This window comes from Pteropus medius, unplaced genomic scaffold, assembly GCF_902729225.1.
Source record: "Pteropus medius unplaced genomic scaffold, Ma_sr-lr_union100, whole genome shotgun sequence".
In the NCBI taxonomy this organism is placed as follows: Eukaryota; Metazoa; Chordata; class Mammalia; order Chiroptera; family Pteropodidae; genus Pteropus; species Pteropus medius.
In genome coordinates this window covers 244746-271029 of record NW_024350326.1, presented here as the reverse complement: position 1 = coordinate 271029, position 26284 = coordinate 244746, and the positions used below count along the sequence as shown (strand labels likewise).

The 26284-nt window shown below is 41.8% G+C and overlaps 2 protein-coding genes, 1 long non-coding RNA gene and 1 pseudogene across 9 annotated transcripts; 1 reads left to right on the top strand and 3 right to left on the bottom strand.

Moving 5' to 3' along the window:
- Positions 1-1312: 1312 nt before the first annotated feature.
- On the bottom strand, positions 1313-8403 carry LOC120583984 (zinc finger protein 350-like). 5 transcript variants are annotated; one of them, XM_039839546.1, is made up of 6 exons: positions 7789-8403; positions 6756-6758; positions 5746-5938; positions 5251-5377; positions 4872-4967; positions 1313-2874 (listed from the first exon to the last, which is right to left on the bottom strand). In XM_039839546.1, exons 3-6 carry the CDS (start codon positions 5758-5760, stop codon positions 1562-1564), a joined length of 1551 nt encoding a protein of 516 aa, XP_039695480.1. In that variant the 5' UTR covers positions 5761-5938; positions 6756-6758; positions 7789-8403; the 3' UTR covers positions 1313-1561. The 5 variants fall into 5 exon arrangements, with proteins under 5 accessions (XP_039695480.1, XP_039695479.1, XP_039695483.1 ...); XM_039839545.1 differs by lacking the exon at positions 6756-6758 and having other exon boundaries at positions 5746-5944; positions 7793-8403; XM_039839549.1 differs by lacking the exons at positions 5746-5938; positions 6756-6758; positions 7789-8403 and having other exon boundaries at positions 5213-5350.
- A 990-nt stretch (positions 8404-9393) lies between these two features.
- Positions 9394-12323, bottom strand: LOC120584003 (uncharacterized). The gene is made up of 3 exons (XR_005647919.1): positions 12080-12323; positions 11374-11689; positions 9394-9648 (listed from the first exon to the last, which is right to left on the bottom strand). It is a non-coding gene; the product is annotated as an uncharacterized LOC120584003 (long non-coding RNA).
- An 80-nt stretch (positions 12324-12403) lies between these two features.
- Positions 12404-26043, top strand: ZNF613 (zinc finger protein 613). Of its 3 annotated transcripts, none has more exons than XM_039839535.1 (5): positions 12404-12582; positions 15648-15856; positions 18562-18688; positions 18952-19044; positions 22652-26043. In XM_039839535.1, exons 2-5 carry the CDS (start codon positions 15842-15844, stop codon positions 24322-24324), a joined length of 1908 nt encoding a protein of 635 aa, XP_039695469.1. In that variant the 5' UTR covers positions 12404-12582; positions 15648-15841; the 3' UTR covers positions 24325-26043. The 3 variants fall into 3 exon arrangements, with proteins under 3 accessions (XP_039695469.1, XP_039695468.1, XP_039695470.1); XM_039839534.1 differs by having other exon boundaries at positions 18901-19044; XM_039839536.1 differs by having other exon boundaries at positions 18522-18688; positions 18901-19044.
- LOC120584045 (uncharacterized) lies at positions 16752-16869 on the bottom strand (annotated as a pseudogene).
- Positions 26044-26284: the final 241 nt, after the last annotated feature.

Here is a 26284-nt window from a genome sequence, read left to right as displayed (position 1 = left end):
CACTATTTCAAAGATCGTGGCTCCTCTGTGACATGACAAATTGAGGCAAGCGATGTAGCCTCATCATTCCTTCTCACTGTCCTGTGAATGAGGCCCTAGTCCTCTCTTCATACTCAGGGTTCTTTGTCCCTTGATTTAATAAAGCTGTATCCAGCTTAAAGTACAATGAGTCCTTATCAGGAAAATTGGAAATTTGCTCTGAAGTGGCTGTCTCATCATTGAATTCCCAACTCTAGATGTTTGAATCGCGCTCTGAAATGTGAGTGTTGCACGTGTCCCTCAGTGTTCAGGTTAGCCTGGCAACCCATATGGGGCCCTTACTGTTCAGTTCTAGGAATGAGTCAAACTGACCTTGCCTTGGCCAGATCTGGAGATTCACAGGTCAAGAATTGCGGGTCTGCTTGATGGACCACTTGATCTCACATGAAAACAGTTTTGGGTCATAATTATATTCATTAGAACTCGCCTTAAGTGACAAAATACACTTTGATTAGCCCTTTAGTCCATACATTCACTTTCCGAATTTATATATAATTAGTATTTTTTTTTTACTGTGTTGGGAAATATAAAATCATGAAAACCAACATTTCCCAATATACTTTCTAGTACAATGGAAATGATAAGAGATTTTTCATTCTCTCACTGTTTTCCTCATTCTGGTGTAGCCATCTGTCACATGACTCTCAAGTATGTGAAATGTGACTACTACAACAAAGGAAATGATTTTTAATTTATTGGTTTTCAGTGTTTTAAAACACTAAAGTTCAAGTAAAGCCACTAAAATTAGGAAATTTATAGTATGCTGGTGGAGAATAAAAATGAGCTTTAAAATAACTCATTTGTGTTCTGATCCTTGTCATGAGAATTCTTCTCCACTCATGACAATATGCTCCTTCAACAATAAGTAGTCATATTCCCTTGAACCAATTATTCCATATCCATTTCACCTAATAAAAATATTTACATCCTCTCACTGGATCAGCTGGTGTAATTGAGATACCAATTAAAGATGATCCAAGTACCCCACTTTCTCTCCAGGGGCTCCTTTGCTGTCGCATCGTATACTCAGCTCCTGGAACAGAACCAGGTACAAAGGAAGTATCTGACAAATTCTCCGTAAATAAGACAATCGACTCATTCTGAATCTGCTGTTTCATGAGTCCATCTGCATGGTATAAACTTCTGAGAGTTTCTGGGAGACATCCCAGTTTTCAAATAACCCTTCACCCTGGCTTGGGGAAACTGAACCAATATGTACTGCCATAGCCCACCAATCCAGTATTGACTCTTTAGCAACATTCCAGATGCAAAATATGTTCTAAAAATTCACTTTATTTTCTCCACTTAGCTTCTTTTGTTCCTTTGACAGGACAGAGAACCTAAACTATGTTTGAGTTAACATCAGGCTACACCTCTGAATCAATGCACATATTTAATATCATGAGAATCAGGTCTTCCCAGTCTCAGCATCTATACAATTTCTCAGTGTTTACTTTTCATACATAATACGAGCTAGAAATTTGGCTCCAATCTTTTACACATAGAAAAGCTCATTTTTCTCCTACTGGTTTCCTGGGACATAAAATAAGACATAATTGATCACTGAAGGTGTGACCACGCTCACTGCATTCACGAGGTTTCTGTTCTGTGCAAGTCCTCCTGACGACACACATCTGGCCACAGGCTGGCCCACTATGACTACGTTCCTGTTATTTAATGCTGTCTGAGGGACCAAACAAGGCAACCGCACAGTCACGGTATTAACAAGATTTTTCTCCTGCAGGACGACACTGGTCTGTGATGAGCTGTGACTCTCCGAGGGAGGGTTTTCTACCTTGATTGAGTGAATTTTCTGATGTTCATTGAGGACTGATTTTGCTCTGAAGGCTTTCCCACACTCATTACATCGATAGGGCCGCTCTCCTGTATGAATTCTCTGATGAACAATAAGCTGTGGCTTCCCAATAAAGGCTTTCCCACAGTTGCTGCACTCAAAAGGTTTCTCTCCTGTGTGAATTCTTTCATGTTTAATTAGACCTGTCTTCTGGGAACATGATTTTCCACATTCACTGCACACAAAAGGAGTCTTTCCTGTGTGAAATCTCTGATGTGTTGTGAGGGATGTCTTCTGGCTGAAGCCTTTTCCACATTCGGTGCATATATAAGGTTTCTCGCCTGTATGAGTCCGGAGATGTACCATGAGATTGCCCTTCTGGATAAAGCCTTTCCCACAGTCACTGCATATAAAAGGCTTCTCTCCTGTATGTATCTTATAATGTATATTGAGCCGTGATTTCTTCAGGAAGGCTTTGCCACACTCAGTGCATTCATATGGTTTCTCTCCTGTGTGCGATCTGCGGTGTTCGTTTAGTGTGACCTTTCTGAAGAAGGCTTTCCCACATGAACTACACTGATAAGGCTTTTCTCCTGTATGAAGATTCTGGTGATCACTGAGCAAACATTTCTTCATGAAAGCTTTCCCACATTCATTGCAGACATGACGTTTCCTTATTTTCTGGGATTTTTGATGCTTCATGAATTGGGACTTAGTGTGGATAAGATTTTGGCTTTCAAGGGATTTTACTTCAGTCCCAAATGGTTCACTGTTAGCATGGAGGAAGGATTTCCCATCTCCAGTAAGCTCAGCACAGTTCTCTATTTCATTGCTTCTGCTCTGGTTAAGTAAAGTTAAATCTGATTTCATACTTTCTCCATGTGAGCCAAATACATCATGATTTTGACGTAACAGAAAATGAGTTTTGCTCTGATGGATAGAATTGTCAAATGTGTTACGTTCGTGCCATTGTTCTAGATTGTTCTCCATGTTTCCATCTTGGAAGTGCTCTAGCACATGAGTATCAACTTTCCAGATTCCTGTGGAAGAAAAGAACAAACAGGTCACCCATCAGCTTGATTTGGAAGACAGGTAATTAAAAAAATACCTTGATGTGAGCTGTTGTTTTTAGTGATGACGCCATGATGTGAGTTTAAAGAAATTTCCACATTTAATGTTCCTTGTACATTGGAAAAAACAGAAAATGAAAACACGGGCTACTTTCTAAATATTGGCCTTGCCAAACGTGCAGAGACTGTAAAACGTTAGGAAGTTACTATAGCAGTGGACCACGGGTGTGAGGGCCACCTCATCCTAACTGGTGAGAAACACTCACTCTCTCCATATTACTAACCGATGGCTACTATGGACCAGGAGTGGTTCTAGGATGGGGATACAAAACATAGTCCTCACATTCACGGAGCCTGCGTTGCACTTCGGTAAAACCAATCAAAGGGCAAAGGCAGACACAAGGGAAACAGGGACATGTGAAAGCTCACAGGAGATGGAGAGGGACAGAGGAAATCAGGCTGAATTTGGGAAGCCAGCACTCCCTGATGGATTCACTGTTGTGGGTGGCATGGCGGGAATGAACAATGACACAGCGGAGCTCCTAGCACCTCTGAAGAGCAACCTATACCTCAGAGAGGTGTTCCATTTTGTCCGGGATCAACCCCAGTTTCAGCACTTAGTGTTCCATTATGCTGACTTAATTTCATTACAGCACACTTTACTCCGTCTACACAGTATTTATTTTTTAATTTTGATGGATTTTATGTCTCTTTAGAATGAAAGCATTTAGTTTATTTGTATGGTTTTTCAAACTGGTGGATAATCCCAGCATACACTAGGCTATGAAAAAATAATTTATAAAAAGGTGAAGGAAGCAATCACATGCATAAAACATAGTTTAGAAGATGGCAACCTCTCCATGAATAAGATAGACTACATCACAGAGATCACTGAAAGAAAATTTCATGTCATGTGAGAGGTAATATGGTTAACTGGGACTTAATGGGCTCAGAATATGATGGGACAAAAACGAAAACATTCAGGAAGTAAAACAGTAGTAATTTCTATGATAAACTGTAAGGAGGATCAGAATTAGTAAAAAAAAACCAAAGGGATTAAATAGAAGTAGGCAAGACTTATGGTCTGGTGTAGACCGGAACTGAGAACGTAGGCTGTTAAAATACCTTTTCTAGTTAAAATGCATCAGAAACAGCAAACTCCTTTAAAGGAGAATGCTGTGTGGGAAGGGTACATTGGGGGTAATGCCTGGATGGCCCAGATGTAAGATGCGCAGAAGTGAAGGAGAACATAAACCTTTCAGGGTTTCCTGGGAGGGAAGGTGATTCTAGGTCCTCGCAGGTTTTGGGAGCCCAGGAGAGTTGCCATCGAGATGGGTAAATCCTACAGAACTAAACAGAGTCTATGGTGGATCACACGGGGAGACAGCAATTGGGATGTCTTATCCAGTGAATAGAAGCTTAGCTTATTGGAAAGAAGAAAACACTGAAGGGTTAGCAGATAAAAAAAAAAAGAAATGAAAAACAAAACCTTTAGAGAACCTCAGAGTGGGGATAAAGGCACAGTGAAGACCACCCTGTGGGCACAGCATCAAGATGGGTGGATGTTGGGAAGGGAAACCATTACTCATGGGATTGGAAGGTACAGTTGTCAGAGGACAGAGAGTAACTCGGAGTTTTGTCTTTGGAGGGAGGCCTTGGATGGTGGAATCACATAGCAAGGAAGGAAGAAGAGTAAGAAAAAGGAAAGATTTGAGAATCCTAGGAAAGAGAAAACTATGTAAACCAAATAATCGAGATGTAGATAAAACACAGAATGAACAGATCCCAGAAAAGATAAAAGGCTATAGTTTCTGTAAGCTCCTATAAAGAAAAAGCGGTGTCCCATCAGAAGAGACAAGCACGGTGGCACTGCTTACCTGTCCTCAAACCCCCTCACGTCTGTGACTCTTCTCTCAATGACTAGAATGGCATTTCCACACCTGACACTTGCTGGTTCTCTCACTCACCTGAACGGGATCGAGGGTGGACTTCGTCTGCCATTGTCCATGGTGGTTCTCCTTGATCCAGCCTGGAGAGTGTGTCTGGTTTCTTGGCTTGACAACCTGTTCATGGAAAATGATAGAAGACTTAGATACACTGAATTGGGCTTGTGGGTTTGAAATCTGCAGAATGTTACATCTGAGGACAAACAATTCTCACACCTACAAAGACAAGGTTCCTCTCTCAGGAGAAGGGAGAATACAGCCATTTCTCCGAAACCAAAGTGGGCACTGAGATGCATCTACCACTTCAGGGCATCGCGGACCCTCCAGAGCTTTCAGGAGCTGAGGAAGGAAAGATCACTGACCGGGCACCCTCGGAGTGACACAGGGGAGCTGTCCTCACCCACTGACACCAGGTTGCTGTAGTTCTCTGACATCACGTCCCGGTACAGGTCCTTCTGAGTGGGGGCCAGGAGCTGCCACTCCTCCCAGGTGAAGTCCACGGCCACATCGTCAAATGTCAGGGACTCCTGTAAGAACACCGTGCGGTTTAATGGACTGATGTCCTTTTGAAGATATTAAAGAAATGTTAGTTTTTCTGCTCATTTCCACTTTATAGGCAGCATCTAATATCAAGTGGGGTTTTAATATATAGCTGAAGCATCAAATGCCTGAAAATATAACTGTACATTCAGTCATCTATGCAATCATCCGAATAGAAGTTTCTATAATGAGTAGAAATGTTCTAGGTAAACTGGAAACATCGCATTTATATGTAAATGAGACAAAACAGATATAAATATCTGCATACTTTCTGATTGACAGAAGTGCTTTTTTTTATAGGCCTCTTCAAACCCATTAGGGAACAAAGGAAAGAATAAAAGAAACCCAATGTCACCTGGGCCTGGGGCATTTTCTTCTAATTTCTGAAAACAGCTCACAACGATGAGGCTCTGTCTTGGTGTTTTCTGGAACCACTCTAAATTTCTGTCTTGAAATCTCAGTCTTCAGTCAGGTGTCTGTCTCCCTGGACATGCTGACACCCAACCTAATTTCTTCCTCTCTCACTTGATTCTTTTGCTCCTGGATGTCTGGACCTGTGCATTGAGAAAATTCAATTAGAATGATTCGTTTCAGCTGGACCCAGAAGCTACAATGTTCCTAAGCACTCATCTTCACACAATGCCACAGTATCTGAGGAAAGTGTCCCTCTTTACATGGGGTCCTGGAAGAATTTATACCTCTGGCCAATAAACTAAAGATTCTGTGGTGGGAGATGTAGTTCTTTTCTGTGGAGTTTAAGAGAAGTGACTATGAAAAGAGATGAGCAAAATGACATTGTAAAGTCAGAATAATTTTTGTCTTCTTCCCTTTAGGTCCTTTGGCTGGTCTAATAATTAAATTGGTAAAACAAAGATTAACAGGAGAAAAACAATCAAACATTTAGTAACATTTACATCTCTTGTCTATATGGAAGAGATCCGGGAAAACTGAGTAACTCAACAAATGGCAGAAATCATCACCTTATACTACCTTCAGCTAAAGACAAAAGATGCTGGGGGTGGAAGTTGTTAGGGGAGGTTACCAGGAACAGCACAAAAACAAGATTAGATTGTTAGGCGAATTGAAGTCCCAACCTTCTCCACTGATAGTGAAAGTGGGCCAGGTACACTGAGGGAGACGCCCTTACAAACGTCAATGTTCGTTACTAAAGGAAAATTCTACTAGGTTTTCAGAGCTTCTCTCAGGACTGCAGTTTTTTGTAAATTACACAGCCTAAAATGATCAATATCCCAAAGACGAATATTTTAGGATGGCAAAATCCGATGCCCTTCAGATTCAAGGAATTACTTATCCAGAAGAAAAATGTTCACCACAAATCACTAAGCCAATTTTCACCATTATAACTGGCTAGAAGGGACCATTTACTCACTCATTTCATAGTAATTCAGTCACTAGGGTTAGGAGTTGGAACCACCATGATTGACTAAGATGGATCAAGACTTACTAATAAACTAGGCCATGGGTCACCTTACCCAGAGGATAGATATACTAAACGATGTGGAGATTCTGTTAGCAAAAAAAAGAAAGGAAGAATGTATGTCAGGCAAATATGTCCGCTGCTGTGAATTAAGAAGTGAGTTCAGACGTTAGCAAACATTTTCTGTAGAGACAGCTACGCTTTTCAACTTGCAGGTCAAAATGTCTGTGTCACAATGACCCATTTCGGCCTTTGCAGCCCGAAAACTGCCACAGAAGATAAGAAGTAGCGGGGCGTTGCTGGTTTAGCCCCTCAGTCTGCAGTTAGTCAACTCCTGTTCTAAAAACTAGATGGTTTCGAATGACTGCCACGGGCTGTACCTCCTTTGGTTCCAGCAGCAGCCAAGGTCCTGACCTTAAGCAAACACTCGGGGTCCTAGGCGTCCAAAGCTTCACCCTCACAAGCCTCTCCGGACCACACACATGGACTACACACTTCATTATTATCCATCGGAAACCGGGGCCGGACACCCCCATGTGATGAATCCACTCCGACCCCAACATCACTGGGCCCCACACTAAATCCCCAATCTGAACCCGAACACGTGATCATCCTAAATGCCACCTGCACCCCCTGCAAGTGGAGTGACCTGCAGAGCCCCGTAACCTGACGATCGGGACGAGGGCGTTGATCTGCACAGGACTTTGGTCGTCGTGCTGCACCCCAGGACACCCCGACCACGGAGAAACGCGTCTGGCTCCCCCGAGTCCTTAAATCCCGTTCCCACCTGGTTTTGCTGAACTCCCGCCACCTCGGCGCTTCCACCCTCCCGCTCTGCCCCCGGCGATCACTCCATGGCCCACACTACAGCACGTCCACACGTCGCCCTGAGAGAAACACAACGCCTACTGTGACCCAAAACTAAATTCATAAGAAACTTCCAGGGGCGAAACTACAAACCGACCTGATTCTCCCCAGACCCACAAGAAGAGTGCACACGGTGCACTTCCGAGAACGGTTTCAACTTCGGGACCGCTCCTGCTCCGCCTACGGCGGCCGACGAGGACCCGCGGCCAGCTGGATTTCCGGTGTGGCCCTCGGCGGCAATATGGCCGCGCCCGGCTCGCCGTGTTGCCATGGGGGCGGCCATGTTGGGAGACTGAAGGACGTACACAAGGCAAACGGGCGGCTTTGGGGCCAGTAGCCGGGGGCGGCGGGAAGGTGGGAAGCCACTGAACTTTTCTCGTCTCCTGGCACTTCGACTTGGGCCGAAAATGGGTAAATTCTCAGAACTCTGCGAGGTAAACAGGGTGTGCGTTAAGTTGCTTCCAGCGGGGCTGCGCTGAGCAGCACTGGGGCCGCGGAGCACATTCTCCACCTTGTGTACGAAAGAAAAAAGAAGTTTACAAACGGACGACCAGGAGTTTGGGTTTCAGTACAGCAGGCAGAAAAGGCACTCCTAGAAACGGACAAGATAATACGTCCTGTAAACGGACATCCCTGGAAAGCCTATGGCCGGAAAATAGTTTGCAGGAAGCGGTTTTTACGGGGAGAACAAGATTTTCAGAAACTGGGTACAGCCTGGGGCTCGAAAAAAAAAGAGTGGCTGGGAGGAGCCTAAGTTGTCACTGGAGTGGAGATTCGGGTACAAACCCACTAAAATGAGGCCAGGAAAGGTCTGGAATGCATGGGGAGGGCCCAACCTGAATCCGTTCCATTAAAATGCGAGGCTGATGATGGGGACACTAACCCAGGATTTAGGGCGGGGAATGTCAAAATGAGGTGTGCTTCCGCAGCTGTTAAAAATGGAGTCCTGGACTCCAGCCTCAGAGGTTCTGGTTCATCAGGGGTGGGATGTGACTGGGGAATTTGCATTCAGGTTGCTGAGGCAGGAACCCTGTCAAAGTGAGTCATTAGGAAGAGTCCTGTGTGGGGCTCACCGTGGGGATCACTTCGTAAATTACATAAATGTCTAATCACTAGGTTATACACCTGAAACTAACATAGTTCATGTCAACTGCGTTTGAAAAAGAAATCTTTTTAAAAACAAAAAAGAAACGAAACAGCCCTGGAATGTTGTCTTCTTATAAATATTATGATGCATGACTCCACTCAGTACTTCAGTGTTGGCTCAAATTTTAAATTATATCTGGAAAAGGTGGTGGTGGGGCGAAGGCAGGAATAAAACCTCCCTCATTACACCCTATACATTACTATCTATTACTAGGCTTTATTTTTCCTCATAGGAGTTATCACTTCTTGACATTATATAATCCACTTACTAGATTGTAATGTCCACAATGGCTGTGTCCTTTGCCTGTTGCATTCACTGATGTCCCCTCTGTGTAGTACAGTGCCTTGCACAGTGCTGGTGCCTTAAAGCGGTGGCCCCCACCTTTCTGGAGCCAGGGACTAGTGCTCCTGTGAGAATCTAATGCCTGATGATCTGAGGCGGAGCTGAGGCGGTGATGCTAGCGCTGGGGAGCCAGTGGCTGCAAGTATAGGCAAAGTCCTGGTTTCCCAACCCAATTTGCCTTCTCCACATACCACCTCCATCACCATCAGTTTCATGTCCACTGTTCTCTTTAATTATGGCAAAGCTTCTCAGCATCACCCTTCATTTGTTTCTCACTCATACACACCGCCATCTACCTCAGGAATCGATCACACCTGCTCTCCTTTATAAATACACCCAGAACTGGACCAATGCCCACCATTCCCGCCTGGTTGAAGCCATCACCCTCTCATATGAGAGCAGTAACTGCTGCGTCCAGCAAGTGGCAAATCCTGCCAAGTCTGGCGTGGCTCTGGAGAATGTACCTGAGTGGGAACAGTGGGAGATTAAGAAAAGAAAGAAGGCAGACAGCTGGGATCAGGAGGTCCACTGCCCACTGATGGTGGAGCAATGGCTGCTTTTATACAAGAGCATACAGTTGCTGGCTAAGATAAGATCATCCTCTGCACAATCACCCACCCCACACCCTGCTATGATCTTTTGCAGTTCTGTCTGCTTGAGGCGATGAGCATACACCCGTCTCAGAGCAACACCACATTGTTCCCAGAACAGTTCTTACTTCTCCATTCTTAGGAGGGTTCGTTGTGGCGAGGCAACCCTTGGTTTACCTCACAGATTGCAAGGACCTTGTCAGCTTACAATCTGCTCTCCACAATATACCCTCAGGGAAGTTACAAATACTGATGATAGGAATATATGAGTATGTGCATGAACTCTGATCTCTATTTGTCTGTGTTATATGTAATATGGTGGTTCAGTAAAAATTCTAATTATGATGGAAAGAAAAATATTTTTGGTAACAGAAGGTATAAAGTATGGAGATTTATTTTGAATGGAATTGGAGGAAAGGTGTTTGTCTTAAAGTTGGTTATTTGTGAATGAGTGGGAAGAAGCAAACTGAAGGAATGAGGCAAGTGGTAGAAGGTTTGTGAAGAGAAATCCTGAGAGGAAATTTTTGTGATTAAGCTAAAGAAAATTGGAAATTTAAATGCCAAAAGTAAGCTAATGCAAAATTAGAATTGTTTTAATATTTCATAGACTATTGGTCTGCTACTGATGTTATGGAAAAGTTTTCTGAGTAGAAAACAAAAATTCCATGCTTAATGAAAATAATTTCTGTGTTTTATGTTGCCTTAACCAGTTTTCTGAGACTTTTTGAGAATATACTAACATTGGACCAAAGTATGAGGGCCAGACACTGCTGGCTATACATTTCATAACTTGGTCTGTACCCATATTCAAAGGAAGCTCCAAAAGTTGGAGCCTAGACCCAAACCTCACGGCTGCCTTGGTGACAAAGGTCTTTAAGGTGTCCAATAAATGAGGCAGGGCAGAGAAGGAAGTTCCTTGTCTAGGGACTGAGGTTGCACTTCAGCAGAAAACCCAAGACTCCATCCTGATTAAGGCAGAAAGGGAAAGAGCTCCTTGAAACCCCAGTAGGCAGGGACTATGACCCATCTCAGCAGGAAGCAGATATGGAAGAAGAGACCTCCTGTCCCTCAACACCCATACTAATAACAAGATGATTCATGGCTCTTAGAAAGGAGTTCGGCAAGAAAATTATTAGGGGGTTTCTGGGCCTGCTTGCAAAGACACTGAGGTCATCCTATCCTGGAAGGGGTCCGCCCTACTCCGTCAACAATTGAATGATTCATAGGGGTCCTAGTCCAGAATATAGAATTGGGGATCCTGCCTTCTCCCACTTGCAGGTGCTCTCCTCATGCTCTTCAGAGCTCTCTTATTTGGTCCCTGTATACTGAACTGTCTTGTCAAGTTTATCTCCTCACGCCTAGAATCCATGAAGTTACAGATGGTTGTGACATCAAGACCACCCTTAAACCAGCCCCTGGCCAGGAAGATCAGGAGGTTGATGCCCTATAAGAATTTAAAGGACATCAAAACGGGGGGATGAAGAGGAATTTCCCACTCAAATGGCTAACTCTGTAATCAGCTCTTTCTTCTGCTTCTGTAGACATGTTTGCTGCATAGGCCAAAGTGCAGAGTGATCTGGAGATCAACTGAAGACTTACCCTCCCCTTTGCTTGTTCTCTCTAGATAACAGATGTATTGTCTTTGCTTGTTAAGCCCTATAAAAGTAAGGTTACCCCTGAGCTCGGGGCCCAGATCTTCAGAGCACTAGCTCTTTTGGCACTGCCAGCGTAATAAACCTGAGTTCTCCAAGTCTCTGAATGGTGTTTGATTTCTCGCCGGTCTTGTCTCGGAACAGTTCTGCAACAATATCTTCTCCAGCCAGGATTGGTGGTGCAGGTAAGGCGACAGCTCCAGGGTGAACGGTGAGAGGGCTAGTGGGAGGACAGAGCTAGAGGGAGAGCCAATGTTCCTGACCTAGGTGGAATATGATGAAATGGGGAGGAATAGAAGAACAGAAATTGTTAGTAGAAATTTCTGTGCAGGCTTTATGTCAACTCTATTTTCACATATAATTTCTAGTGAAGAAATTATTAGAATTGGAATTGTCACGTCAAAGAGAATCAACAAGGCTATCCACTCCCACCCAACCCCTCGGGCGGTAACCATGTCCTAACCCCAAAAGCAAGCTAGGTTTTCATATTTATTTTTCCCATAATGTGAGTAGAAGACCCTTTTCTATCACCAAAATCTTCCTCTTGCCCTCCACATTTAGCAAGAAGCGTTCTCAGGAATATTTGCCTTTCGATCTGTACGTTTGCTCTTTTTTCTTCGCTAAAAAGTCATGTTTTTGTTCTGTACGGATACCTTCTAAGATGGCTGCGCCCACAGTGTCCTTTCCAAATCTCGCTTTATGCAAACTGGATTACTTTTCTCCCCGGCCTGTTAGAGTGAACGTAGCCCACACCGTCTATGTCTTATGTGACCTTGAACTTCTTAAAAATCAATGCAGTTTGCGGCGCAGGATTTCAAGTTGCCAGGAAATTAGGAAGTTTCGGAGACTTCCCTGGGTATTCCAACAAAAACAGACCCTTTGCCGTCTGTACGTCAGTGTAGCAAGATGGCCGCCTCCTAGATCCGTGATGGGCGCAGACATATTTCTTTCGCGGAACCACCGGAAATTCCGGCGATCGTGCTCCGCAGTGGCGACTCGGACCCTTTTCTGCCGGCATACGTAGGCTGGCGGGGAGGTTGGGCGAGGACGCGCAAGGAAAACAATTCACGGAAATGCAGGTTTCAGAAGGTTGCGGTTGCCTTTTGGGAAAACCCTGTGTGTGGCGCGCTCCGTGGAACAGAATGAGAGGACTCAGGTGTCTGGGTGGCTGTGTGGGGGGAGCCGTGGATCCTTGGGGGGAGAGGAAGCAAGCGGGAGTCGGTGGCTGGGGTGCCTTCGGCTGGGGTGCCTTTGCAGCCGAGGGATTGTAGTTGCCAGTGACAAAAGGCCTGTCGAGATCAAGGATTCAGAGTCAGTGATCAGGCCTTGGTGCCTGTCTGGACGTGCTTTTACTTCTGGATAAAAGCCTGGAGTGAAATTGCTTGGTCATAAATGTGTTTAATCATTTGAGGAACTGCTAGACTTTTGCAGAGGGGCTGCACCGTGTTACGTTTCCATCAGCATCCTATGAGGATTTCAGTTCCTCCAAATACTCACCAACACGTGTTATTTTCATGTTTTTATTAAAGCTGTTTTAGGGGGTGTGAAGCCATAGTAGCTCATTTCCGGTTTTGATATGCATTTCTCTGAACACCTTTTTATGTGCTTTTGCGATACATAACTTTGAGGCAGACATCTTTTCTCTAAATAGATTGTTAGCATTTTTAATAGCTGCATAGTATTTCATTAGGTGTGTGTATTTTTCTTTATTCAATTAAGCCTCTATTAATAGACCTAAATAATACTTTTACATCAACTTTGATGCGTATGCCATTATTTTCGTTGCAAAAATTTCTAGAAGCGGGTTTTTTGGATTCTAATACCTCTATTGAAAGTATTCAGTACAAAATGTTAAACTATTCCCCCCAAATATTGAGTCATGTTGCACTGCTGTAAGGAGCATGTGTTTTGGAATGTTATCAATTTTTAGATATAAATTCTGTACTCAGGTGACTAAAAACTTAGTTTTGATATATGTTCACTCAAATCTTTGGAACTCTTACTTTTGCTTATTCATATTGGGGAACTTCTTATAATTTGCTTCCTCTTCTCTAATGTTGATTATTCTTACTCGGTTCTTTATCAAGTTAGTGGGGTTGCATTTCCAGAATAGTTATAGATAATGCTGGTGATACTGCCCATCCTTGTCTTGCTCTCAGCTTTGGAAAAATTACTTATATCATTTCACTGGACATATGTCAGATGTATTTGATTTTTTTAATTGAGGTGAAATTCACAAAACTTAAAATTTACAATTGAAAATCAACAGTTAGCGGCTTTTAGCACATTCATGATATTGTGCAACCTGTCTGGTCCCAGAACGTTATCATCATCCCAAAAGCAAGTCCTACATGCATTAGGCAGTCACTCTACATTCTTCCTTCCCCCAGACTCTGACATTTACCTATTCTGAATATTTCATATGGTGGAATCGTACAATATGTTAACTTCTGTGTCGGGCTGCTTTCGCTTAGTATAATGTGTTCATAGTTGTGTGTCGTGTCCTGGTGTGCTCCTTCAGTGCTTAGCCAGGCTGTTTACAGCTCTACCTTAGCCTTCATTTCCTGCTTGCACGGAGTGTAGAGGTCACCCAGCGGAAAAGCTTAGGGTCTTCTTGAATCTCTTCTGAGCAGGCATCCTGCCCTGTACAGGTACATGGCTTTATACAGTTGACCGATGCTCTCGAGTGGCCTGATTTCCCAAAGAAATTCTTTTCCCAGCTTTTCCTGTGAACTTTCAGCTGTGCCCCAGCTGTAATCTTTTGCTCCATGCTGCTGCGGATTCATTCTCCTTACAATGCTTTTGAGAACTGCCTGCTGCTTTTTCTCCCTGAGTGAGTTCCAGATTCGGTGGAGCAGAGATGAGCACGTTGCCTCAGTTCTTCAGTTTGGCCCCAGACAGGTTTGAACAGACAGACTCAGTTCTTTCTGAATAAGGTCTGCTCTGGTCCTTCCAGGGTCCCACACTGGGAAGGATGACTGCCATCTTTACTACAAGCAAATTGGCACAGAGCTTTCCTGTGGTTTTTAAGATTTTTTTCCTTTTCTTTTCTTTCCTTCTTTCTTTTTTCTTTTTTTTTTTTTGATTCAGTGCTCATTCTGTTGCTGCTTTTTTGACTGCTTTACAGAATTCTGACCAAGTTTTTTCTTTGTTTTATGCTGACAGTTTTCACTTGATTTTTTTGATGTCATGGTGGGATGGGCCTTTGGAGCTGCTTACTCTGCCATTTTCACTCACTGGGATTTTCTTAAATCATGTACATGATTTATTTATGTACATATTTACATATATAGATCATTGGTACTTTTATAAAGTGATGCAGGTGCAACTTACGTGATATCTGCCGCGTTCAGCAAGTGCTAAATTCTGCCACGTCCAGCGCAGCCCTGGAAAATAGACCTGAGTGGGAACAGTGGGAGATTTAGAAAAGAAAGAGGACAGAAAACTGGGATTAGGATGGAACAATGACTCAGTTTTATTTTTGCAAGGTGCTTTTATATAAGAACATACCATCGCTGGCATAAGCAGTTTCCCTTAGGAATAACAACACTTTCTTCTATTTCTCCAAAGCCACATCTTATCATGACCTTGTCACCTTACAGTCCACTCTCCACAATGTCCTCTAGCCCACCCCGCCTTCCCTCCCCACAGAAAACCACTTTCTTGAACTTGTTTTATATAACACGTGTTTTTCTACTTTTACTAAGTGTATACGTACCCACAAATAATAGGCTTGGTCTATATGCTTCAATTTTTTTTTTATTTGTTTTCCTTTGTTTCTTTTACATAATGATTAGTGAAAATGGTCTGTTGGGTAATACTTGGCTTAGATACATTTGTCGTCACACTGAGGTATATTTCTATATGACATGTACAAAGACTTCTGAACAGGGACATGAGCACATAGAGTTTCTAAGAAATAGATGTCCAGGTCCTCACTTTTTCTATGTTTTCTTTGCAAAAGCTGATCTGGGTGAGAAGTCCCCTGCCACAGGGGCATCTTATTGTTCTGGTTCTGCTTTTCTATCTTCCCTTTCCCAGTCATCCCACTTCAAGAAGAATGATATACCCGTTCACGCATTCACGATCTTATGTTTTATTTCTCCAGAGCTTCTGGAGCTTCAAATAAAGGAATAGATGGCCTTGAAATCAGGTAAGTGACAGCAGTGACAACATCTGGGCCCAGAGAAAATGTGCACTCAAAGCGAATTTACTTTTCAGCCCACAGGTCCTGGCTCCAGGAACCAGATACATCATTTGAAGTGAGGAAAAGATTTCAGGACCTGAATGTTGTCATTTGTGGGGACACCACTGACTGGAGACTTAAGAGTTCTAACCAGAGATTTAAGGCGATTTAAGAAGAGACTAAAGACACAGCATCCTCATTAGTGGCCATTACCCAGTAACAGAAGAAAATGATTCAGGCCCAGGTGACTTTTAGTTTGTTTCATTCTTTCATTCTGTGTTTGATTTCGGGAGCAATCGAACACGATTAAATTAAAGAGAGAAGTCTAAATTGGTAAAGTAGGATTTGTGCATAAATAAATTTAGAGTCCAACATCAAGGCAAAGTAGGATCAGGAATTTATTCTTTCTGGAATCTGCACTAAGTGACTACTGTTGGAACATCGTGTGACTGGAGCATCCTATGGGTTATATTAGTTGTCACCTTCTGTGTGATCTCTCTGACAGCTGCCACAACCAGAGATGATCATGATGATGATAGGCTGTGTACTGACTCTGAGGAGAAAGCATACAGGTTCCTTAGAAGATGTAAATGTTTCCTGACACTTAGGTGATAGGACATTTTTTGTTGTTGTTTCTTCTAAAGATGGTAGACAGTGTCCTTAACTTCAGCTTTCTCGTAAATGCCAAAACAGGGCTCCTCAGAGTCTTCTTTGAGAATAGAGTATGAGATCTCAGCAGGCACAGTTTTTCATGGTACCATAGAAGGGTGACCCATGGACCCAGCCTTGCAGCAGCCAGGGTTAATCTAGAAACAAAACCTAGATAACCGAAGAAAATGGAAGGATTGCATGACGTCAACGGTCCTGTGTGACTAGGTGGCTGAACTGGTTTTTGAGTTCAGGGTCGGAAGTAGAGATTTGAAAGTACTGTTGTCTGCCAAGGTTGTTGGGGTCCCAGAGGATTTACTTTGGAATGTCCTCTCTCTAAAACAACACTTTCCTTTCCTGTGTTCAAAGCCAATTCCTACTGCCTCTTCTATTGCCTATGAAAATTTATTCGAACGTATTGGATACATTTTTGGGGCGGAGGGGTATTTATTTAAACATTTTTTTATTTTATTATTATTATTATTTTTAAATACCTACAGCACCTGGTCTTCCTAGGTGGTCTCCCATCCAAGTACTAACCGGGCCCGACCCTGCTTAGCTTCCGAGATCTGGAGAGTTCGAGCATGTTCAGGGTGGTAGACTACATTTTTAGGTTTTTTTCCGTTTTATTCAATTTTTCTTAAATTTTACTTTTCAATTACAGTTGACATTTAGTACTATTTTATATTAGTTTCACGTGCACAGCACAGTGGTTAGACATTTATATAATTTACAAAGCAATCCTCCTGATAAATTTGATACCCACCTGGTACCATACAGTTATTACAACGTTATTGACTGTGTCCTCTGTGCTGTACTTTATTTATATCCCCATATCTATTTCGTAACTGCCAATTTGTACTTCTTAATTTCTTCATCTTTTTCATTCAGCCCCCCAATTCCCTCTATCTGGCAACCATCAGTTTTGTTCTCTGTATCTATGAGTCTGTTTCTGCTTTATTTGTTCATTTATTTTGTTCTTTCAATTCTGCGTACAAGTGAAATCATATGGTATTTGTCTTTCTCTGTCTGACTTATTTCACTTAGCATAGTACCTTCTATGTCCATCCATGTTGTTGCAGTGGATACATTTTTAAAACTTCAGTGATTACAAAGCATATGTAGTAAAAAAGTAAGATACTCTTTATGCTTCTTTCCTAATCCCCTAGTACAGTGTGACAAGTGGGCAGTAGGGTGTATTCCTGTCACTGTACCTGTGTGTACCTCTATGTCTGTATAGATAATTACAGATGTATCTATTGCAGCCCTTAGACCTTTGGGTAGTGCCTTCCCGTGTGATAGATGTTTACTCTTTCATAAACTGGATTGATAACTGTCAGCCCTCACCATAGCCTGTATATTTATGATTCTCTCATTTATATATTCCATTGCTATGGCCTTTTGGTGCATTTTGAGTAATTTCTTCTGAGATCTGCCTTCTAGTTCATTATTTTTTCAGTGTATCTAATATACTGTGAACCTACCTGATAATGTAAATATAAATTATATGTACATACAGCCATGCTCTGCTTAATGATAGAGATATATTCTGAGAAATGTGTCACTAAGCAACTTCTTCATTGTGTGAACACCGTAGAGCGCCCTTATACAAACTTAGATGGTGTAGGCCACTGCTCACCTGAGCTGTATGGTATAACACTGTCGTGTACGCAGTCCATCACTGACTGAAGTGTCGTTATGTGGCATGTGACTGTGTTTATATACTTTTTGAAGGTTGCTATTTACTTTTTTAGTCTCCTAAATGATTTCTAGTAGTCTCTTGTTCTTTGGATATGTTTTGGAAAGATGCTTTTATTCCTCCTAACATATAAAAATATACTAATTTAATATGTAGCGTTTTTATCTGGATTTTTTCATGGTTTATTCTGATAATAGTTATCAAGATTGATGGTGAATGTAGGAATAGGTTTTATTCATCCTGATATACTAGAATATATTTAATGCCTGGCAAACATGTGCCTACTTCCAAAGGGGGGGAAAAATGCTTCAAATATATATTTTGCAAATCTAGTTCAGCAAGAGAATTTAATGACTTAAATAGATTTTTTTATTTGTTGAATGGTAGTTGACTGCATGATTCCAGAATATTTTGCTAGAGGTTGATCTTGAATATGGATATGGATAGATTTTGGCTCTGTAACAATCTAGTTTTAAAAAAAATCAAAATACTTAAGTTGGGAGATGTAGCCTATATGGTAGAAATGAGCAGAACAATTTCCTTCACATTCCTTCTCTTTCAGTAACTAGAGAAACAGATTAAGCAGGACCGTGTTATTACAGGAACCGCTGACACTGGAGGACGTGGCTGTGGACTTCACCTGGGAGGAGTGGCAGCTCCTCGACCCCGATCAGAAGGACCTGTACCGGGACGTGATGTCGGAGAACTACAGCAACCTGGTGTCAGTAGGTGAGGACAGCTGCCCGGTGTCACTCAGAGAGTCCTCAGTCAGTGGTCTTTTTATTCTCAGCTTTAGAAAGTTTTGGAGTGTCTGTGGTGCTCCGAAGTGGCAGATTCTCAGTACCCATTCTGGTCCCAAAGTAGAGGGTATAATGTGCCTTTACTTTGCTGTCCTACAAATTACATAGTTCCTAAAATATAACATTCTTCTATGTTGGCAGACCACAGCCCAATTCAAAGAGCCTGCCTCTTCTGTCACTTCCCACGAACAGGGTATCAAGTTAGCAAGCCGGATGCTCTCTCCAGATTGGAACAAGGAGAACCGTGGGCAGTAGAAGATGAAGTCCACAGTCGAATCTGTCCAGGTGAGTGAGAGAGAATGAGGAGGCGGAAGTCATGTTCTAGTCATTCAGAGGTGTTACATCTGTGAAGGATTCTCAGGACATGTAAACAGAGCCCCCACCGATCTCTCACAAGAGAGCTCTTAATCTTTTAGGTGTGTAGAAGGACACATCTCTTCTTGAATTTGATCCCTGTTGATTTCATCTAGGTCTCGATTGTTTTCCCTTCTAGGTATCTTAGAATTCTCAAATGTTAACATCCTTCCTCCCCCAACGCCGTCGCTTCTGCTTTTCTTGCTCTGAAATTCCACCTTACATGCCTCTCTCCAAGAAGAGATGTTTGATTTTAGCACTGTCTTCTGACTCCTGCACCTTCTCGCCCCTTTGGATAATGGTAATTTCCCTTCCTAACATCCACCCCCACCCATTTCTGATTGGGAGTTAGGATTTCAATGTATAAATTTCAACGTATAAATTATAGACATACACATTAAGTCTATAGCACTTTTTATTATTGTCATCTATCCTGACTGTGTCGGAAAAAGAGCCCTCCTCAACACATCTGACACCAGATGTCTGAGGGCTCTTCTCCACAACAAGTAATTCTCTGTGACACCTACTGGGTATCCTACAGTTTAACTCTCAATTCCGATACTAGCTCCCTGTAGGTAGTGTCAGATCCCATAGGTTAAGGGCTCAGTCCTGCAAGATTGTCTCTGCCTCCACTTCAGTTGTCAATAACAAGTCCAGGTTGTCACACGCACTTCTGATCAACCTGCTATAAATCAGACATTCCCAAGACTCCCAACTTGGGTTTGATCAATTTGCTAGAATGGCTCACAGAACTCAGAGAAACATTTTACTGAGATTATCAGTTTATTATTAAAGGACATAACTTAGGAATAGCCAGATAGAAGAGGTGAATGGGGCAAGGTATGGGGAAAGGGCTCGAAGCTTCTATACAAAAGATGCACCTAGTGCTTTTACCACTTAGGAAATGATCAGTGTCAGGAGCTCTGTGCCAGGAACCAGGGGCAGGCGAAATGTGTTTTCTCCTAGATGCTTCTCTGCCTCCTCTGATTTAAAATCTTTGCTGTTCTTATTGATTTCTTAAAATTTTTCACTCTCTGTTCTTGACCAAAACATATCATTAAACCTCATGCCTGCTTAGCTTTTATTTCCTTGTATAATCATTGATTCTGATCATTATTTTAGTTTATCTTAAATGATATTGCTGGATCCTTTCCCTGAAAGCTTTCCTCCTTTTCCTCGTGATAGTCTGATGACCTGAAGTCCCAGTTAATCATATTACCAGCTGTATACGATGGAAATTTCGCTTCTGTCAACAGCCTCCATGATATGATACCGTCTTGCGTATACAGAACTTCCTTTCTTTTCCCTAAACTCAGAGCCAACTATATTTAAAGGCGTCTCCCCAGTATTTTCCGTCCGAGGAATTCAGGGAGAGTATAGGACTAGAGGTAGAAATACGAACTGAGTGAGATCTCCTGTGGCGTGAGTACAGATTAAGAAGAGCCTTGGACAGCTAGCAGTCAGAAAGAATGTTAAATGCGTAGTTTCAAGGCCTCTTCTTTTGAGAGCGTTTTGTTAGATTTGGGGTGACAACCTGGACTAGTCTACATGTAATGCTGTAAGTTGGCCATTGGAGGCATTTGGTGAATGACAGTCCTATTATGTGCTAGAAGGGATTGAATTTAGTGAGAACTAAAGCATTCTAGGAGTAACTTTTTAGTAACAACTGGAGGAGAAATCTTCATGTAATCTGTAGAAGTACAGCTTTCAAATGAAGCATCTTTTACTAAAGTTCAGGGCCGTGTGAAGTTAATTGTCAAAATGAAGAGTAAAGATGTGGGGAATACTTTAGAAATTTCGGGGAAACAGCTTATAGTGACATAGGATGGGAAAATGATAGAATGACTAGGATTTGAATAAAGATGATGAAGGTGTGAAGTTGGAAATATATAGGGCCCTGTGGGGACTGTCAAAAAATTGGTCTGAAGCTGGCCACATGATAGCCAATTTGAGAAGGTATTTGTAGGGGAACCCGTGGAGTGTGAGCATGGACAAATGGGGTAATCATGGGTAATATAACTTTTATCCAGGCTTAACTATTGTAGACTTTGTTAGAAATCGAGGTAGAATGGTGGAGTTGGAAGTTTGACTTGTATTATCCTTGGATATGTAGTCTTACTTTTTAACTGGGTGCCAGTATTGTAGCAATAGTAAAATACATCCAGTAGTTCTAGAAAACATTCTTCTTTATCCTAGAAAAGACAAATGGCAAAACTAACTGCCAAAACTCTAGGTCTGGGATCAGAATTGTGATATTTTGGACTCTTTAAATGATGGAAACCAAGTTGTTTGTATAGAATTTTGAAAGAAGTTGCCGTTATTGGCAAGGTGGGTTTGGAGATCATTGCATGGAAATGGAAATATTTTCAATATTACATGTGTACAAGGGCAAAGTATGACTGGAAAAGGTGACAGTTCCCTAGTGTGATGTTGTGATATAAGAAATATGTGTTTGGTCTTTGGCCCCAGTTCCTGGCACAGAGCTTCTAAAACCCTTGTAGTTTCCTGAGTATATGAATGCTTATTTCCTTTATCAGTACAGACAGTGTTCGGCGCCTCTCAGTGGGCTTTTTAAAAGCCACACTTTTAATGTTACAATAACTATAAATATAGTCCCTTGCTTTCATCTTCCTTCAGTCTACACATTTTTCTGAACATGATCTCATTCAGTTCTCTGTCCTTATATAATACTTATATACTAATGATAAGATAGTTAATGATAGAGTGGTTAAAACCATTCTCAAACATCTATACCCAGTTAAGCTTTTCATGCCTGTATTGGTAATATAAAACCCATCTGAAGGTCTGTATACTTTGAAATGCACACTTGATTTCCCCACATTGCAAACTTCAATAATAGTCCCCACCTCATTAAAACGCACTGCCGACCTATCCAGTGGCCCAGGTCAAGTAGTTAGGAATAATCCATTATTCCTCATGTTTATTCATCACACAGTGTTGAAACCATGGGAAAGTCTTGTCTTTCTCCAGATTATATCCTGATTTCTAACACTTTGCTCTCCATTGCTCCCTCAAACCACAGTTCGTACCTGCCTTCTTCATCAGTGCATTTTTGTTCGGTTTTCCCTAAGCAGAATGCTTGCTCGATGAAAAAAAGGAATGTTTCTCTATTTTCATCTTTAGCACAATGCTTGGTACATAGTCATAATTTAGTAAGGATTTCTGGATGTATGAATGTGTCCCACATCATTTTGAAACAAATATCTCTGTGGTCTAGTGCGAATAGTAACTTGATTTTATTTTACTACCTCAGCATGCTTTATAAGGTCACATTTAGAAAGCAAGCAATTCTGTATTTGCTCATTTTGAATGAACTAATCTTGTTTATATACTGTTTTTACCTTTGTTTATTTTACTGCATTTTACCTTTGTTCAAGTGATAACAAACATACTTACTTGGAGTTTCTCGAAACCGAGACCATAGTGTTGTAAATAAAGAGCCAGCCTACACAGAGCTGTTTATGATATTTATTCTATACCAAGCGCATGGAAAGATTCATTATTCTCTTTTTCCTAGAAATCCAGAAAGATAACGTGCATTTACAGGGGCACTTGCAAAATCAAAGATTTCTAAAGAGAATGGGACAATACCATGAACATAATGCATTTGGAAACATTGTTCATCGGCGTAAAAACAATTTTCCTTTAAAGCAAAATCATAATGTGTTTGATTTACACGGGAAAGCATTGAAACCAAATGTAACTTTTGTCAACCAGAACGAAAGCTATGAAGTAAAGAACCCTGTTAAGGTTAATGGAGATATGAAATCCTTCCTCCATGCAAAGCATGAGCAGTTTCGTGCTGAAATTAAAATTCTTGAATGTGGAAATTCACAATTTATTAAACATCATAGAGTTGAAAAGATAAATAAACCCCATGTATGCAGTGAATGCGGGAAAGCCTTCATCAAGAAGTCTCGCCTTATCTATCATCAGAGTGTTCATACAGGAGAGAAACCTCATGGATGCAGTGTATGTGGGAAAGCCTTCTCTAGGAAGTTCAGGCTCACCGAACATCAGAAAACTCATATAGGAGAGAAACAGTATGAGTGCACCGAATGTGACAAAGCCTTCCCCAGGAAATCACGGCTGCTGGCTCATCAGAAGACACACACAGGAGAGAAACCCTATTTATGCGATGAATGTGGAAAAGGCTTCATCAGGAAGTCTCGGCTCATTAACCATCAGAGAGTTCATACAGGAGAGAAACCTCATGGATGCAGTCTGTGTGACAAAGCTTTCTCCAGAAAGTTCACGCTCATTGAACATCAGAGAACTCATACAGGAGAAAAACCTTATGAATGCACAGAGTGTGACAAAACATTCCGCTGTAAAGCTCAGTTCAATGCCCATCAGAAAACTCATACAGGAGAGAAGTCGTATATATGCAGTGACTGTGGGAAAGGTTTCATTCATAAGAGCAATCTCATTGTACATCAGCGAACACATACAGGAGAGAAACCCTATATATGCAATGAATGTGGAAAAGGCTTCATCCAGAAGGGCAATCTCCTTATACATCAGCGAACTCACACTGGAGAGAAGCCCTATGTATGCACAGACTGTGGGAAAGGCTTCAGCCAGAAATCTTGCCTCATGGCACATCAGAGATTTCACACTGGAAAGACTCCCTTTGTATGTACCGAATGTGGAAAATCCTATTCACACAATTCAGATCTCATTAAGCATCGGAGAATTCACACAGGAGAGAAACCTTATACATGCAGTGATTGTGGGAAAGACTTCAGAAATAAGTCATGCCTCAATAGACATCAAAGAACTCGTACAGGAGAGAAACCCTATCGGTGCGCTGATTGTGGAAAAGCTTTCTCCAACTTGTCCTGCCTTTTGTCTCATAAGAGAATGCCACATGCAAGAGAGAAACATGTAGGTTCAGTCACGTTGGAAAATTCATTCTGTAAGAATCACAGCTCATCACAGTCAAGCGATATAAAGGAGAAAAGCCCTGTTGGTACAGTGACCGTGCAGATGTCTTCTGTGGCAGCTCAGACTTCATTACACATCAGTGGGTTTCTAGCAGATAGGAACGTGACTATCGTGCGACAGCCAGGTGCCAGAGGTGCACCATCAGCAGAAGATAGAATTTGCACAGAGAAACCTTATGAATGCAGTGATGTGGTAGTGCCTTCGGCGACCAATTATGTCATATTCTATGTCACACAGGAATAAACTGTGATACAATCAAGGTGGAAAACCTTTGAATAAAACCTAGCTTATTATATGGCCGATAAGTGTATACTGAGACAAGCCTGATTACAGAGACTGGGCGAGCCTTTTGTGGAAAGACGGACCCTATCAGTGCTTCAAAGGTCACATATCAGTGAGCTCATTGGTGGCAGAAATATAATGACCATGGAAAGTCTTTTCTCAGCATAAGACTTCAAAAGGTGGCAAAGAGTTCACACAGGAGAGAAACTGTTGGACTTTTGAAGGCAATGAACGTGGCAGGGTTTCAGTGGTGCGTTCTGCCCCATCAGTTATATCATAACAAGGGTTAAGAATTTTTGAAGCAGAATTACGCAAATGTAACCATTCTACTGGCCGTGGTTTCTGCCATATAACTCCAGTTGGAAGAGGTTTAGTTGAACAAATTATTAATATCAAAGGCAGAGAGAGGTCTATGCGATAGACCCGTGTATTTTGCATAGCCTTATTTACTAAATGTAAAGCCCGTTTAGCGGCAGGAGTTAATTCTCTTGGAGAAAAGGGATCCGAATCTCCTCTCAAAATATCAAATAAAGCCTGTAGTTGTCCTGTGGTAATTTCTAATTGTGGCTTAAGCCAATTGATATCTCCAAGTAGTTTTTGAAAATCATTGAGCATTTTTCACAAGTCGAATCGAATTTGAACCTTTTGTGGTTTAATTGTTCGCTGAAAAATTATAGTTCCTAAATATGAAAAAGGTGCAGACCTCTGAACTTTCTCTGGTGCAATGCAAAGACCATAATTTTGTGAAGATATCTGTAACTCAGATACGCCTGTAGCAATACTCTTTCCTCTGCATGCGCAAGCAAGACGTCATCCATAAAATGGATGATGTAGGAATTTGGAAACTTTTTCTAACTGGTAATACTGCCTGAGCAACAAAATTTTGACATAATGTAGGGCTGTTAGCCATACCCTGAGGAAGAACGTTCCATTGGTATCTGTTCATAGGTTCTTTAAAATTAAGGGAAGGGAGGCTAAAGACAAAACGTTTCTCATCTTCTGGACCTAAAGGTATGGTAAAGAAACAGTCTTTCAAATCTATAATGACAAGATGATAATTCCAAGGAATCATAGTAGGGGTGGGGAGGCCAGGTTGAGTGGCTCAAATAATTTCCAGAGTTAAATCGACTGCCCTTAAATCCTGCAGTAATCGCTATTGGCCTGATTTCTTTTTTATCACAAAAATCGGAGTATTCCAAAGACTCCCAGGAGGAGAAGGTAATGAGTACGTTGCTACACTGCAAAGGACTTTGGAGGGGCATGAGGACCTTCGTACTCCTCCACTGCCTTCTCCTCCTCTGCCGCCATTGCCTCTTGAGTATGAGCAAGAAATAGAGGGAGGCTCACAGAGCTCAGCAGGTTAGGGGAGGAAAGGGCAGTCAGGAATGGACTTTAACTGGCTGAGTCGGCACCACCATGGAAGTTACAAATACTGATGATGGGAATATGTGAGTATGTGCATGACCTCTGATCTATATTTGTCTGTGTTATATGTCATATGGTGGTTCAGTTAAGAAGTCTAATCATGGTGGAAAGGAAAATGTATGTTTTTGTTAAAGAAGGTATGAAGTATAGAGATTTATTTTGAAGGAAATGAAAGGAAAGGTGTTTGTGTTAAAGTTGGTCATTTCTAAATGAGTGAGAAGAGGCAAATTGAAGGAATGAAGAAAGTAGTAGAAGGGTTATAAAAAAAAAATCCTGAGAGGAAATGTTATGTGATTAAACTAAACAAGATTGGAGATTTAAATGCCAAAAGTAAACAAATGCAAAATTAAAGTTGTGTTTTAATGTTTCTTAGGCTATTAGTCTGCTACTGATGTTATGGAAAAGTTTTCTGAGTAGAAAACAAGGATTCCGTGATTAATCAAAGTAATTTCTGTGTTTTATGTTGCCTTAACCAGTTTTCTGAGGCTTTTAGAGA